The sequence below is a fragment of the Glycine soja genome, chromosome 14 (assembly GCF_004193775.1).
Source record: "Glycine soja cultivar W05 chromosome 14, ASM419377v2, whole genome shotgun sequence".
NCBI classification, from domain to species: domain Eukaryota; kingdom Viridiplantae; phylum Streptophyta; class Magnoliopsida; order Fabales; family Fabaceae; genus Glycine; species Glycine soja.
The window spans coordinates 49,168,936-49,186,328 of NC_041015.1; the positions used below are offsets into that span (position 1 = coordinate 49,168,936).

Sequence of the window (17,393 nt, forward strand, 5' to 3'; positions counted from 1 at the left end):
GGCAGAGAAAACCTACCTTAGTTATCATGATAATGACCCATTCAGCAGTTGATATGTCAGATAATAACTATTCAAACAATTAGTCATAATAATAACTATTCAAACAATTAATCATAGGTTTGTTTGAATAAATTTCTCTACAAGTACTTATATATAGGAGAAAAAATAAAAAAATAATTTTTTCATAAATTAAAATTAGTTGTGCCAAAAAAAATTGATTGACCATTTTTGGTAAAATTTTTCTTTTTAATCATATTATTTTTATTTGCAAAGCTCTATACTTAAAATAGATCCGAGCTCAATTTTACTTGCACCAGTGGTTACTACACGTGTAATTTGATGGTTAAGGGCAGGGCGATACTATACAAGGGAATTTAATTAATATAAAGGGTTTATCATGCTTTGTAAAGTAATTAATATATAATGATATGACATTTTAATTTCTTAACGTTTTGGGGTTGTTGCCCGATCATCCCATACATAATTCTGCTCTACGCAAGAAAGTAGGTGAGAAGTGTGCTTGTGTAAAATCTGTCATGAATATATAACTTTTTGAGATGACTGTGTCAAGAAATATAAGAATCATGTCTTACCCCAATTAAAAAAAGTAAGAAGGAATTATATAAATATGTATGTATCTTTGAACTACTTGATCTTGACAACAAACATGTCCCATTATGATGGGAGTAGGCAGCAACGTGTTATCACATAGTTTAGAAATATCAAATAAATATAATCCATGGTATGGAAGAAATTGCCTAGTTCGCTGGCCTTCACTTCATACATGCATTTTTTTCTTTCAACTCTTGAATGAAATAACATTCACATCAGTTAAATTGCATGATGTTGTTTTTTACTCAAACAAATAGGTCTTGATGCGTTACTGATACGTTACATTTTTATAACCATGCATGCACATGTAAAATTTTAAGTAATACAAACACTTTCATGTAAACCATCCAATATCACTTTTTGATTGTGATTACAACCGAAACAAATACATTTTGATATAAACACTTCAAAGGCAAGAGCCAATTGGTCTCACAACGAAACAAATGAAAATAGTAATAGTAATAGCAACGAGATTCATATTTTTGAACCAAGAGTCTTATTGCCACAATCAATAAACAGTATTTTAAGATAAGGATTATAAAAATTGGCACATGACTTTATATTAAACAGTTGCTCAATCAATATTCATGACATGCAGTGCTAGTAGTTGACTTTTCTGCAATTGTACACCTGATCTCTCCCTCATAGCCAGTAAGAGGCTTCAAGTTACCCATCTTAATCATGGAAACACCAAAATCTCTTGCAAAAGCATAAGGGTCATAGGTGTATAGCTGCACCAATCTATCACTTTCACCACCATCAACCTTGAATAGCTCTTGATCAGAATGGAGGAGACCCTTTTTGTGCAATAAAGCCTTGTAGTATGTGGTGTCAAATTGTGAAGGAGAGGAGGCATCAAATGGTGATAGATTAGTGTCTCCACCGCAAAAATGGCGCAAAGTGGCTGCGAAGTTGGGGTCTATGTTGGTGTCATTGAAGATCCTGTCCCTGAAGATAATGCACTTTGCTAGTCCAATGGTATGGCCACCAGAGAGGACCAGGCCATGAGATTGGAAACTAGCAAGAAGCTGTGGGAAGTTGAAGAATGGGGGAGGGAGACTGGCATTTGCAGCATCCTTGCTTGCATATCTTGCATCTCTTCTGCCAAGTAACACTTGGTACCGATATTATGGACCCCCCAACTGTTAATAGATACATACATTATGCATAATTTGTTACTTTTCCCTTTTTACTGTGCGTGAGGCACACAATTTACAAGAGTCCTATAATAATATTTAACACACTCTTTTTAACACATTCAACTTGAAATTCGTATACACAATAAAATAGCATATCAAAATAGAGTGTTCAATAGTGTGTTGAGAGTTTTTTTTTTTAATCAAAGAGTATCAATATGTTCAAGAACAAAACGTTGTAATATGATTTGAGACTATCATGTGTTCACATAATCTCAACTAATTTTTATGTGATATATAATTGAGTTTTTTAATTTAGGATTGAAAATTTTGATTACATGCTATATAGAGATTGAATGTATAAAATATCATAGACACGTGCTAGTTTTAGATCATACGATAATTTGTTGTACGAGGAGAATTTAATTTGTATGGCACTCACTATGGCTACTGAGTCTCGAGCTGCTACAGCTAAGATATCTGCACATGATATTACAGGACGATTGCATGCTTTGTCAACTGCTGCTTTGATTTCATTAACCACCTCAAATCCTCTAATTGAATTTAGATTTGGAAGTGCAGTCTTCTCCCCCGAGAAGGAAGGTGTGTCATCTAGCAGCACTGATCCATCACAGCCCTGCACGTGGACATTTCAGATTCATGGTATTTAATAAAATACTACTACTATAAAAGAAGTGATATATGTCATATGTAATGCTCCTGTTCTGAACTTTTGCTATGGGTTCTTAGTTTATCATAGTTGGAAATTTTTGTGATTGGGTTCTGACTTGTACCCTACGCATCATGTTACATCACACTTGTTTCATTTTGCTACTTGCAGGCATTGGAAATTAATTAATTGTTTGACACGATGATAAAAATATGGAATTAACCTGATGACTACCTGAGCTAGCCAAGTCTGATATATATTTTATATTTATTTATGCAGAATAATTGGATGATGAGAGTTGACGAGGTTTTTCAATCATTAGATTTGACATACTAACAGTTGAATTATTGGTTAATTAATTAGTTGAAACAAGCAGCACTCGAAGTTTATAAGTTTACTAGTCTAATTAAAACATTAGTTAAGAAGCTTGACATATAGAGTTGATTCATGCGAGGTTTTATGGAAACCTAAAGGAGATATTTCTAAACTTGATTTAATTGGAATTGGGCCTTGTGGTTGTCATATTAGGCTTCAAATACTTAACTGCTGAACAGAAATGCTAAAGGCAAAAAGGGAGTTTTTCTCTCCAAGGAATAGAGGCAATTGCTTCAGGCATCTTTTTAAGCTTTCGAAACACTTAATTTGAAATGTAAAATTACATTGAAAAATAACCTTTCCTGACGGATGCAGGAAGCAACTATGGAGACGCAGGAAATACGTAATTGCCAAGAATAGAGTGCAATTGCATAACTACTTCTTTATTATTATGAAGGAAAATGCTAAATTGGAGAGTTGCTTCATTAGCAAATGGTCCCAAATGAAAATCTAAAGTGGTTTTTTGTATCAGACTCTTCTTAATAGTTGGATGTTAATTATTGTCCAAGGAAGGAGTATACTACCAACTATATACTATCAGAATTAAATTTGCTTAACTATCTTGTTGCTAGCTAATATATATATTTTTAATCTGCATTTGGCATAAATTCCAAATTGGTGTCTTGGTTGCGATGACGACAGGCATGTTAGTATGTTACTGATAAAATAAACAGGAACGTGAAATTGTTCTTTTGTAATTGTTGCTCTGATACAATTCACGTGATTATAAATTTTATATGCAAACTTAACAAGTGTAGGCTTTCCATTGGATAGTTTAAATTTTAGAGTATTAATTATTACTCCATTCTATTCATTTAATATTTTGTGCATACTAACTAAGCTGACAAGAAATTATCTGTGCATGGATTGAACATGACCATAAATTTTTAAGTACTGATTATTTGCATCCAAAAGGCACAAATTATTGTATTTTTTTGAGTATTTCAAAAGATTTATGTCCTATTTTATTCGCCTTCGAGTATTTATATACCAATATTTGTCTAGTACTTTTAAACAAATAAGTAAGAAGTAGTATTGGTTTGCATGCATAACATTGGGCTTAGAAGTTAACGATGTAATAACCATTTGAGTTCAATTCACGATACATATGAAGTTGCTTAGTACTTGAAAAGAGTAATTCCTTTTGGATTGAAACCAACACATACAACATAAAAATACAATTGAATCTTAACATAGAAACTCAGCATCTCAACCCAACGGCTTAAACTTTTTCGGAATCCAACTCACTTAAACTCATTGAGTCTTGATAAGTTTCCGAATCCATCCCACTTAAACTTTTTTATAGCAAAAATAAAAACTGACATGACTAACCTTATAAAACAATACAGTTTCTTATTCTTTCCACTGTATATGCCATTATTGTAATCCAGACCTTGCAATCCAACTAGTTGACCCTTCTGCAATTGCATCTGATTTCTCCCTGCCTCCCAGTGAGAGGCTTCATGTTCCCCATCTTGATCATTGAAGCTTTAAAATCTCTAGCAAAAGCCAAAGGGATTCTACTATATAGTTGCACCAATTTGTCACTTTCTGTGCCTTTTCCCTTGAACAGCTCTTGATCAGAATGGAGAAGACCCTTTTTGTGCAGCAAATCCGTGTAGTATGTGGTGTCAACTCTTGTGGGTGTAGCATCAAGTGGATGCAAGTTGTTGTCTCCTCCGCTTTTCGGACATGTCTTCCTCACAGATGCTGCAAACGTGGGGTCTATTATGTTGTTGCTTACGTTGTAGATTCTGTTTCTGAAGGTGGTGCACCTTGCAAACCCTATGGTGTGGCCTCCAGAGAGGGCCACAAGGTCCCTCACGTTTAAGCCGTGAGATTTGAAGTTGGAAACAAGCTGTGAGAAGCTGAATGTTGGAGGAGGAAGATTGGAGTTTGCAGCAGCTTTGCTTGCAGTTCTTGCATCTCTTCTGCCCAACAATACTTGGTACCAGTAGTGTGGACCCCCATACTATTAACAGTGAAAGAAGCATGTTATGTCATTACATTTTCAAAAACTTTCAATATTACTACTATCACAATAAAAAATAGTTGTTAGTCTAGACTTGTTTAAGTTGAAATTGATTTTGTTGAGTGGAAATTAAAGTTTAAGTATAGATTTACACTATTTTTACATGTAACAAAACGAGTTATCCGACTCGATACATGTTACAAGTTACCATAGGCCGGACCAAAAAAAAAGTTCATATTTAATTTTTGATTTTTAAAATGAGATGAGTCAAGTATGACTTTTTGTTCTTTTGCTAGTTTTTTGCAAATTAGATCCCATTCAGACTAACTCAAACTCAAAATTTTATCAAGTAGATTTGGCTCAGCCCTTCTATATATCTTGATTCTTGACCCATTTTACCATCTGAGTATTGATAGGATACCTTAATAATTATTGTTTAATAAAATATAGTGATGCGTGGGTATACTTAGGGTGTGTTTGTTTTTTTCTTTTGCTTTGGCACACATTCCGAGGTAAATCTAACGATTCAACACAAAATAAATGCAAAAGCAAGAGTATTAATCCGTTGATAAAATTACATTTGATTTCTTTTCTCTATTTTGTTTTTAATAAATATTTTTCTATTACATCATATTATCTATACTACTTGCATTTATTTATCTTCTCTTTCTATCTCTTTAGGTGTTAAAGTTTGGTCTTCACTATAATATTTTCTGAGGGCTCTCGCAATGGCAGAACTAATAGTTTCTGTCAGATAAAATATTATAACCATATATATGACTCATGTAATTAATCTTTTCTGTTAGTAATGACATTTTCTAATAGTGTTAGATATGAGAATGAAAAGTTTGTTAGTAAGTACTTACTATGGCTATAGAATCACGGGCTGCAATGGCCAAGATATCTGCACATGAGACCACATGGCGTTTGCAGGCTTTGTCCACCGCAGCTTTGATTTCATCAACCACAGAAAAACCTCTGACTGAATTAAGATTTGGCAATGCAGTCTTCTCGCCAGTGAAGTTTCGGGTGTCATCTAGCAATATTGATCCATCACACCCCTGTAATTTCGAATGCATTCATATTATATTTCAGTACGTAATTAAATTAAATTATGGTACCATTACTATATATAGTAGAAGTGACATGGTGAATTAATTAATATTGTCTTGGTTTTCTTTGGACAATTTCTTTATGTGACCAATTTTACCCTGTATGTTATAAACCTTTTACAGCTCAAAAACAAGATAAAGCATTGAACATCAAAGAAGATTGAAATTTGACTTGAAATTGTAATTACAATAAGCTACTGTTTTTATTTGAAAAATTAATGAAAGCAAGCAGCCATGAGTTAGGTGTGCATCGTTTTCCAAACAATTTAAAATTTGTATATAGTTTCATTATTTCATATCATAGTAGCATGATTTTTGTCAGTTTGTCTAGCATATATAATAATAAGTTCAATTGATTATTGCTTGCTGGCCCACTGTTACTGTACGTGGATGATAAGATAGGATAAAAAGTGGTTATAGGAGCAATAATTGCAAAAAGAAAAGTAAAATATAAAAATAGATTGGTACGTAAACTTGTTATGAAGTTCCTATCAACTATGCATGTAATCAAGTTAAGAAAATTTTAAAAGAATTTATTTCAGACCCTTTGAGTGATGTATATATTTTAAAAGGGAAAAGATAAACTATAAAGATCATAAAGTAGTGATATGATGATAAAAAAAGAGAAATATAAAATTAGTGTTAAAATTAGAGTGCTAAAAAATTACAATAGAAAAAAAACATTTATAAATTAGCTCTAAATAAGAGGGTTTCGGGACACAAATTAAAATTACGAAAAAATGTGTTAATAGTATAAAATAATTTATATTATTAATTATCTAATTATAAAATATCATATATGATAATTTTATATATTTTTATAATAATTATTTGTAATTGATTGATAATATAAATATTTTTATAAATAGTCATTAAACTTTAAAGTTTACCTCTGAGCTTCATTTACTTTTTTTCCAGCCATGGTTTTACACGAATGGACCAAAAACTAATAGCTAATTTGATTTTTCATTTTCATATTCCGAGAGGTTTATATTGGAAACAAAACTGTAATGATTCTTTGTTGTGTCTAAATGGTGATACTACACAAATTTAAACATGCCATATATGCACACTTAAGCATTTTTGTTAACAGTAACATAGGCATTCATATACAACAGCTTAATGGAAAAATTTAGATGCTCTTAGAGTGAGAAATTTCATATTCTATACAATCGAATGAATATTGCATCTATATATATCATTAAAAAATAGTTATAGTGAGGCACAATAATAATTTATAAAAGGACAAAAATGTTTTTAATCCCTGTACTTTTAGTTAAATGTGATCAAGTTTCTTATATTTTTACATTAATAAATGTTGTCCTTAATTTTTTTTTTTTTAAAATATGAGTTATGTTCCTGCGTTAACATTAAAAACATAAAAGAGACTAAATTTACATATTTATTTTTAAAAAAAAAACCCTTTATGAAACTAGCTAGCACATGTTAACTGGTTAAAAGCTAAGATATTTTTCTTGTTCCATATAGCACATTAATTGAGAGTGTTTAATAGTAGTAACTTACATTTACGAAACAATCATGGAAATGCAAGCGCAGAAGAGATGCTCCTATGCGTCGCTCACGGATAATTGCTCGTTGAACCACTGACTTTATGACTGGCAATGCCTGAGGGCAAACTTTATCATAGAAATGGGGAGAGAGGGTTGCATTGGTAGGGTTCATCAATGTGATCACCATAGCAAGCACAAGCACAAGGAATGAATATTGGATATGAAAAGAAGCCATCTTGTTATATGTTTGGGTGTTACAAAACATTGCTAACAAAAGAAAGGACTTATATAAAGTGAAGGTACAAGGTACCCACAAGCCATCCAGCCTCATTATTGTTCATTGGTTTAATAATTTACATTAACAACATTATATTTTAGTTAACTATATGTGATACCTTTGACCAAATTAAAGTTGGCTGGAAAGTTGAATATAAGTTAATTATTACTAGTGCATCAAATAGAGAAAGGAGGAAGTACATAGCCAATTGTCTTCAACATCGATCAAAACCAATTGCTTCAAATACAGTAGACGGCCATCACCTTTAACATTTATAAAGTACATTTTTATATTGCAAAAGAGCAGCTGGCATCCATAACAAAAACCGTTCTTTTCTTCTTTGTATCAATCTACATAATTTTTTTATTAATTTAATTAAAATTTATTTACAATATACAATAGTTTTTAGTATATATATATAATTCAAGTATATATATATATATATATATATATATAAAAGATTGTTAATTTTTGTAATAACCACTAAAAAGTTGTGATAAGATTATTTCTAATTGTCTGAAGATGTATCAAAATTAAGTTAAAAGGTTATTAAAATACTTTGGGAACTTTATTACGTAGACGTAGTAGCTATTAATACTGTTACAAATCAATGCAACACATGCAATAATACGGTATAGGTATATAGTCATATTTAACAAATAAAATTATTTGGTGATTAATCGATTTAGAATTATAGATCTAAGATGTATATAACTCAACCTAAAATCAAAAGAATACATAATCATTTAGCCTCGAATCAAAGAATCGAAGCTAATTAATGTAACTTAAGAAAACCATATAAGGAGAACATCACTGAAATATGGCTTGGTCTAAAATCAAGAAATTACATATAGATTAGTCTTAAAAAAATATGTTGGATCCATTAAAAAAGATACAGCAACTTCTATTTAATCTATCAAGATCAATCTAATAATAAAAGATTTAGCATAAAAATTTAAGTTGAGTTTTAGTGAAAAAAAACATAGGGTGAATTGAAATTAATCTTTGAATCAAAGTCATGCTTGGTGGCCCATTAATGACTATGTCATCAATTTAATCCCGTCATCACAGGATTCAATCATCTTCGCTACTATAGACAAGTTTTGCTGCAATTAGAAGCACCAACTTAGGTGACAAGTAAAAATATTAGGTTAGCATTACTAAATAATCCCAACTCATCAGTTTACAGTACATATATTATTTTTCATCAACAAATTGTTAACAGAACAGCTAATATTCCCAAAAGTTGTTGGACAAGCATTTGATTTCTTCATTCTGAAAAGACTGAAAGGTTATAAATTACAACAACAACGACAAGGAGCCTTATTACAGTCAATGGAATTCGTTAAATTATTCAACCGACAACATCATTGAGTTCTATAAAAACTAAATCTTTTTATCAAATAAATAAAATCAAGGCGACCATTTTCTTATCTCTAAAAAAATAGTTTTTAAATAGTAACAATAATACTATAAAAAAAAGGTTAGCATCCCCATCATTATCTATTTGATATGCACGTGGGACCCTTTATAAATTATAAGAGAGGGTGGCATAGAGAAAAGGGACAAAAAGCATCTTATTATTCTTTCCCACCACCAAGAGGCATGCATGCACAGACAAGAGAGCAGCTGCCAAAGCAAGACCCATAAAATAGTGATGGCTAAGAAACAAAATCACTTAGAATCTTTTTCTTTTAATGAATTAAGAACAACCTATTGCCAAACCAACAATAGTCTCTCTATTCCTAAGCTAAAAGAAACATATAAATTTCTTCCTCTCAAAAAGTTTTTTTCCAATCAGCCAACCCTATTAGAAATTTCTTCCTCTCAATCAAAGGTTTACTGGGCATATCGGCAGACAAGTCGGAAGCGATGATCTCAATATCCCTATGGACACCAACTTACTCAAGCTCCAACATTTTGATTAAGCTCATCCTTAGCCTCATTTTTTGTGTGTTTCATTTGTTTCTTCCTAAGCAAAATTTCATACTAAGTCTTAGCCTCTGCCCCCTAACACTAAGAACCTCATCAAGAGTCAAGACTATGCTTCCAATATATCACTCCCATCTTTTCCTTGAGAATACTGATTTCCTCATTAATATTTAAAAAAAAAAAAACATATTCAGCCTCATGTTTTCAAACCTAAACAAGGTGGGACCCTATTTCATCTTACTAGACTCTAAAACAAAGAGAAAATTGTAAGGAAGTAGACAAGCCAAACTCTCTTGCTCATGATCAGCAAAAGCATATATCACATTAGATTATATACATGGTCTTCTTGCCAAATAATGTTGATACATGATCACCATCTAGTTCTCACTTAATGGTCATTTTATTTTGGCTCATCAAGTTTAAGGATTATTCTTCCTACACCCAACAAATTTTAAAAAATTCTAACTTTATCTTTTTTTTCTATAAGGCCAATCTATAATTCATAGAGTCATACGAATTGTTAAAAATATATTTTACAAAATAATTTTAAATTAATGACATATGTAAGTCTCAAACTTGTGACTTTCAAGTTACTAGCACATCACTTTAACCAATTGAGCTAACAAATCAATTATGTTAAAAAATAATTAATCTTGATATATATGACACTACAATTTTTAATATATATTTAATACACACATAAGTTTACTTAATAAATTTTATTACAATTAATTTTGATTTAATAATTTATTTTTTTACATATATAAATTTTTATTATGGATTGGTAAAATATGTAATCCTCTTATGAATTCGTATGGATTGAATGTAAGTATATTTTTTATTTTTTCCTCTTATTGTTGGGCGTATTGAAAAAAAGTTGAATGCATGAAGAAATCCCCCAAGTTTAATAAGGTGATTCTAGCCACATGACAGGGAGATTTGGGTCAACTTACAACAAGTGTTAGTTGGAGCCCTTTTGGGTTGATTTAACCAACACCATTTACCTGATTTTTTTTTAACTCAATTTACCAGAGATTTTCGAATGAGACTATATCGGGAAGTTGTCATCGTTATAATAATGTTTATCACTTAGAGATATTTGCTGTATCAAATCATAATCACAGATGAGATGTAAACCTTTTTTTAAGTGAGAGATACCGAAATCGAATGAAGGAAAATAAGTACATCAACTTCTGATGCCACTCATCATTCTACATAAACCACATAGATATTCTTCTAAGCACGAAATTGACCTTGGGTGGAGAGTTTCAACTCATTTTTCTAGAAAATCATACTTGGTCATCTCAATCTTTCTCCTACATAACAATCACTGTCTAATACACATTGCCATAAAATCAACAAGTTTAGGATTCTATGTAGAAAAATAGAGTTGGCTCACTCTCAAATGCATCTCTCAGTAGAATTGAGTAAACTCGGTTAAGCTATTTCACACTTACAGAATTTTGAGCCACAACTGAGTTAATTAGCCTGTTCTTTTAATACATACCTGATCCCAAATTGTCCAAAACAACCATGCTTTGGTTGTCCCCTTCAAAGCACTGTTCTGCAACTAAAAACACAAAATGCAGATGAAACACCTACACTGTTTCTGCTCATAGCTGCAACAAATTCTTGACCCAGCAAGCTATGACTCAAGAAAGCAGCACATTTGTATCCAGCAATTCAACATATAACCAATTTTTATGCAAACCCAGAAATGCATTGCATAGTAACTTTTGAACCCAGGCACTCAACCACAAATTCAAATCATTTTCTGCAAATCTGTTATGTTATAAGTGTTATCTGCAAACTGTTTTATCACTTATGATTTATGTGTTCAGTTATCTGTTCTATTCTGCAAATCATTTTGTCTCTGGTTAAATTATTTGCATGGTGATTCTGTTTCATTGATTGTCTTCATATTTGTATGTTCTAAAATGTTGGGGACTTCGATTTTTGTTTACAAGTTTAGTTCATCAAATGCATTGTATATGATATAGTTGTAGTTATATAACCAGGTTATGTAATACATTATGTACAGAATTCAGTAAGGGGGACTGGGGGAGTGCAAATAATAACTCAAATCCTTTGCAAGTATGACTTAGAAATTCCATGGATAAAATTTGAAAAAAATAAGGCAAAATGCCACAAAAAAGCTAGGTTGCCCATTCCATAAAAATGGCATAGGAAGATACTTGTTGCTAAAAATTCTGCATTTGTGCTGTATCTTCCAGATACACCAGACTCTTGAGATAAGAGCATAAGGCAAAGCATACTGTTTTTTTTTGTTTTTTTCTTTTAATCCTTTCTAGTTTTGAAAATTTTATAGTGTTTACAGGGAAAAAAAATTAAATTGAATAAAAAGTAGAAAACATAACTTATTCAGAATAAGGGTAATAATCAATTCTTGCTTCTTCAAGCTGGTTACTTCACTGAAAACAAAGTCAAATGACTAACACATGATATTCGATATTATGCGTAGAATAGAAAAATGAATGAAAAGGGATTAGAAATTTATATTTCATTGTGACATGCATGGGTAAAGTTGTGCCTTGGTGCCTTGGTGACTTGTTGGTTATGGGTTCGAATCCGGAAACAGCCTCTTTGCATATGCAAGGGTAAGGCTGCGTACAATATCCCTCCCCCATACCTTCGCATAGCGAAGAGCCTCTGGGCAATGGGGTACGAAGTTTTTTTATTGTGACATGCATGAAAACTTGCTGTAATATCACTCTTGGAGTCTTGGTGAATATTCTGTATAGCTGTGGTGATACTTTTACAATCAAATTCCATGATCTTCATCCAGTTCTCAAAGTCTCCAATTTCCTGAGTTCAGATGAATGTTTACAATGAGTTAATAACCAAATTTTATAACAGTAAATAATTAAATAATAAATTATGCACAGATCACCTCTAGATGGCATGCCTTTGACGATTACCATTGCACTCCAAAGAAAATATACAATATACAGTATACATTATTATAATATAAGCCAAATTTAATAAGAAAGTAGGCATAAGTCCTCTCCTCCAATTCCATCTTTATACTTGATCATATGACTGTGAACAAGGAGTCTCTTAAAATAAAGGATTCTAAGTACTAAACCGTTTATTCCATGGTTACTCTGTAACCAGATTAATGCCTTATTTCCAGAATTAAACCTCAATTACAGGGATATCCCCGTCCAAAGAACCAAACCTCTAAAGCTTTTCATAAGCCAAAAAGTGCCAAAAGAGAAACTAAAAGACAGTGCCATCAATCTAAAGCACAATGAACATCAGGTAAGAAGAAACGTCACAGTCTAGGTTTACTAAAATTTAATTATCAGCCCAATTACAAACCCAATAACAAGGTCTCTAATTACAACCCAAAACCACAACTGCAGCCAAAATGCCAAGCTTTTTGTAGTCTTATGATAACACTTGTGGCCATTAGCCATAGATGTATGCAATTTTTCACAATAACAAGGATCATGACAAAATTACAACTACACAAGTAATTTAAAACCTTGCCCAATAAATTCAAATGCAGCCATGTCAATCACACTCACACCCTTTAACTCGTACCCTGATCCGCAGTCAGGCAACAACAACAACCACAACAACCATATACAAATAAAATTCTGTCTTGAAAACTGACTTCAGCCATAGTCTATGCACTCAAGCAGGGTAGACGGCATGCGTCAGCAAACACACCACCCTAGGTTAAGGGTTCATCAGCAAATGGAGTAATGCGCATTTGCTATCCTAGTTTTAATCAGAACAGAACCATCCTTAACATCACAATAGCAACACTCCAACAATCATAATCAAGGTTGTTGCTTTCTTACGTGTCCTTTCTAATCCATACAAATTACCCAGACTCATGCCCGATGCACAACACAATAATAACAAATACATTGCAATAAAAAAGCAAGGAAGTAAACTAAATTATAAAGTATGCATCTCAGAATATTGTAAATGCAGCATATTGATCGAAATAAAAACGATGAATGATAACAAGTGAATAGCAGTACCTTGAGAGCAGTGTTGAGGGCATGAGTGGCAGCGAGCCATTGATCGGTTTGCTTCATGAACCTGGTGATGGTGGCAGCCAGAGTTCGAATTTCAAGCTCAATTCGCTTCTGGTTGATGAAAGAATCTTGGACCCCACCATTCACTGCTTCAACCAGCAAATCAGAAACACGCTCGGCTTTCCTTATTGCGTCCTTCTTGGCTTTGTCTGCATACCCAGATGAAGAAAGTTGGTGTTAGCAAAACAAAATAGGATTTTGAAGGAAGGTGGAGAAGGGGGGAAAAGACCTGTGTGGTGGGCAAGGACAAGAGATTTGTGGTGGTGAAGATCAATCAAATGTTGCAAGGAAGCTTCTAGACCTTTTGGCTCTGCGTCCATTGCCATGTACCCTTTTTCATTCATTCAGTTCTAACTTCACTTTGTAAAGTTAAGAAGCCCCAACTACTTACCCTGCAAATTTGACAATGAAATATTAAGTGAATGTTGTTTTAACATTTTCTTTTGACTTAAATATCACTTTGATTCCTGAAATTTGGGTTAAGTTTACCATTGGTAGCTCAAATTTAAAAGTGATTTTTTTTAGTTTCTGTAATTTGGAAATAACTCACATTTGATCCTCCTTATCATATGTAACTATGAAATTAACTCTATTCATATTTATTTAGTGGTGTTTACAATTATTTTTGGGTATAGAATAAAACATTTTTCATCGTTGAGTGTATGGCTTTTTGAAAACTAGAGATAATCTCAATCCGGAACAAGTATGTGTTTGTTTCTCATGAGTAAGTTTGTCATGTAAGAGCTGTGTGCCAACAAGTTGGGTTAAGGAGGTGAGAAAAAAGGAATACCCTCTGATGGGCAAAAGGGTACCCTTGGTCTCTTCATTTCCTATGGCTATTTGTGAAGCAGTACTGCCACCCATTTACTGCGTAGAGAACACTTACTAACATGCTGGTTTAGCTTATAGGATCAACTGAAAACAATAAAACCTGATTTGACAAATCACAGCTTAATTTTCTTTTTTTTTTCTTTTATCATCAAATATTATTTGTTAAAATGTTAATTTTATGAGTAAAAAAATTAAACCGTGACCTTTTTCTTCCTTTCTTCTATCATTCTTCCTTAATCATTTAACTCATTTTATATCTCTTAAACCACAACTTAAATAATATGGTTGATTAAACTAAAACGAAATTTATAACCTCTTCAGTTTGAAAACAATAATCCAGGCAGAAACAACGTTTTGGCAATTGAATTCAGTTGTGGGTTAGCATCTACCAGAGGATTGTGCAGAAAAGATGATAAAGCTATAAATTTAGTGTTTTTTTAATATATCAACAATGGGTTGTCTTTCTTTCGGTTTTGTTGATGTTTTTTTCATGAGTTTTAGTCTAGTTTCCTCATGTTATCTTGCTCCTTTATCTTTTTAAATAAATATTGTTGTGCTGCACAAATATTTTTTTATGGGCAAAAAATTTATATTAATGAGGTACCTAGGGTACCACAACCCGTTTACATACAGGTATACCACCCTATTATCAACCAAGGTTACTAACTGTCACTAACTATTTACCAGACCCAACTCCTAAATACCTAGTAAAAATATCTTAATAGATTCTCCTTCCATATGATAGAAATCGATAAGTGTATTCCCTCACAAATCCAACTGCAAACACGCACCAACACCAAATTCAATACGCACCTGATACACATGTTGTGCTGTAGATGATTGATAGGATTTTGAGGTACCAACGTCATTGGAATCATGGGATGTCGAGATCCTATAGTGATAATAGTGCATGCCAAAGCTTATATTAAAAAATATTTGTAATTAATTATTATTAGAACCAACTTTTATTCAAATTCAATAAATATCTATCCACGTATAAAGGGTTTAGGGGTTTAAGGAATTGCATCCATCCCCACACTTCTATCTAAGTATTAATCCTATAAGACAACCTTAGCTTGATAGGATTGATACATGCTAAATTAACAAGTATTCCACCCTTCCAAGTTCAAACATGAATGTCTAAGGTCTTCATTTTGAATTCATAGTTATCCTAATTCCTAACCTAGGTCTAAAACTGTAGCTCGGCTTTGATTTTTCAGCAGCCTTGGCTCAAACATCTATGCAATTTTAATAAAAGATGGTAGTATAAGAGTTGGTACTTGGTTGAGTGGAAGTCGTCAACCTTATGTACCTGCTTTATTGGAATTGTTCAGAAAATTTGTTCAAATCAATTTTTAATTAATATTATATAGTGAAGAATATCATGTACACCAATTATGGAGATATAGACATTCTATTTGTTTTTTCTTCCTTTTTCCAACAAATTGAGAAAAATGAAAATGACTTATTTCTTTTGCCCGTAAAAGAAACGAAAATGATGCATTAGAAATAGCAGATATCACTAGCACAACTCATTAACTAATTTGTCATATTGGTATTTGAATTAAGTGCATAAACAAGTAATATGTGTTTAAGTTTTCAAAATCCGAAAGGGACTAGTATAACGAAGTGATAGCAACCAAATTGCTTCTCTTCCACACCCTTCTCACTTTTGGTGAGCTTGAATGAAAGTATACGTATCCCTCTGGCATGCAACGATTGAATATGACGAATTTTAAAAGCTTAGACTTTAAGAGCAAGGTAAGAATGATAGTTTATAAATAATAATAATTATCACAAATTTTAGTCATATATGTTATTATACTTGCTTGCATATTAAACAAAATTATTGAAATTTGACTCAAGAACTTACGACAATTATTAACTGCAAAAGAAATTATATAAATTTCAATGTTAATATGCCTTCGTGGTAGATGCAAATAATTAATATTCCTAATGTCGATGCAAAATTGCATTTTCTATTGTTTCTCTCACATTCAAACTACTAAAGTGTAATTTGTTAAAACGTGAAGTGTGTCAAACATATTCATCGCAGACAAACAATAAAACGAATGATTGCTTTATGGAATTATAATTAAGTTAATTCCGGTTCGAGGTATGCCAGCTTTGCTTTATTGATTGAAGTTCAAGTTTGAGGGGCATTTATCAAGAAAAGCAAATGTTGGTATGTGATTGGAGCAGCCTCTATTGGTAAAGAAGTTAATTATTGTCTTGAATGAAGATGTTTCTGACCCTTTTCAAATCTTTTACATACGTCCCATATACACAGCCATCACTAGTATTCGTGTGTTATCATCATTCTTTTTTCCTGTATATTTTATGCATCTTGATAACTAGTGTATTTAAGATATTGATTAAAAAAGTTTAAAAAAATAAAATATTATATAAAAATATTATGCATCTTTTTTTATGGAAATTATATAAAAATGTAAAAAAATGAATAATATAATTTTTTTATTTAAATAAAAATATTTCTTCTAGTTATCTTAATTAATACCCTAAGTATACTGAATTAGCTTTTTTCATCTTTTATTTACTTGCCTCTTATTTGGTTCCTTTTCTCCACCCACGTACGTTAACGGCACCATTGTTTTTTGTGTGCATGTTCCTTGTGATTTTCGCTCTATGCAATGCAAGTGTGCAACAATAGTCTTTGCAAATTGCAAGCCTAGCACGCCATCATTGGTTGGTGACATTAACATACTATTCTACTTCAACTTTACTAACTTGTCCTTCTCAAATCCCATGTGAGTTTTAGCATTATTATATTCTTAAACAAGTACTAAGTCGTAACTTTGGCAGCCATAGCTTTCTTTATTTTCCTTAATTCCATGTTTTGTTCTGTTTAGCACAGTGGCATCCACAGAAAAT

The 17,393-nt window shown here is 32.1% G+C and overlaps 2 protein-coding genes and 1 pseudogene across 2 annotated transcripts; all 3 read right to left on the reverse strand.

Moving 5' to 3' along the window:
- Positions 1–944: 944 nt before the first annotated feature.
- Positions 945–2,551, reverse strand: LOC114384175 (annotated as a pseudogene).
- Positions 2,552–3,853: 1,302 nt separating this feature from the next.
- Positions 3,854–7,738, reverse strand: LOC114385335 (peroxidase 4-like). The gene is made up of 3 exons (XM_028345367.1): positions 7,402–7,738; positions 5,632–5,826; positions 3,854–4,765 (listed from the first exon to the last, which is right to left on the reverse strand). The coding sequence occupies exons 1-3, from the start codon at positions 7,717–7,719 to the stop codon at positions 4,199–4,201; spliced, it is 1,080 nt and encodes a 359-aa protein (XP_028201168.1). The 5' UTR covers positions 7,720–7,738; the 3' UTR covers positions 3,854–4,198.
- Positions 7,739–11,989: 4,251 nt separating this feature from the next.
- Positions 11,990–14,135, reverse strand: LOC114385337 (biogenesis of lysosome-related organelles complex 1 subunit 1-like). The gene is made up of 3 exons (XM_028345369.1): positions 13,900–14,135; positions 13,614–13,819; positions 11,990–12,423 (listed from the first exon to the last, which is right to left on the reverse strand). The coding sequence occupies exons 1-3, from the start codon at positions 14,012–14,014 to the stop codon at positions 12,112–12,114; spliced, it is 633 nt and encodes a 210-aa protein (XP_028201170.1). The 5' UTR covers positions 14,015–14,135; the 3' UTR covers positions 11,990–12,111.
- Between the last annotated feature and the right edge of the window lie 3,258 nt (positions 14,136–17,393).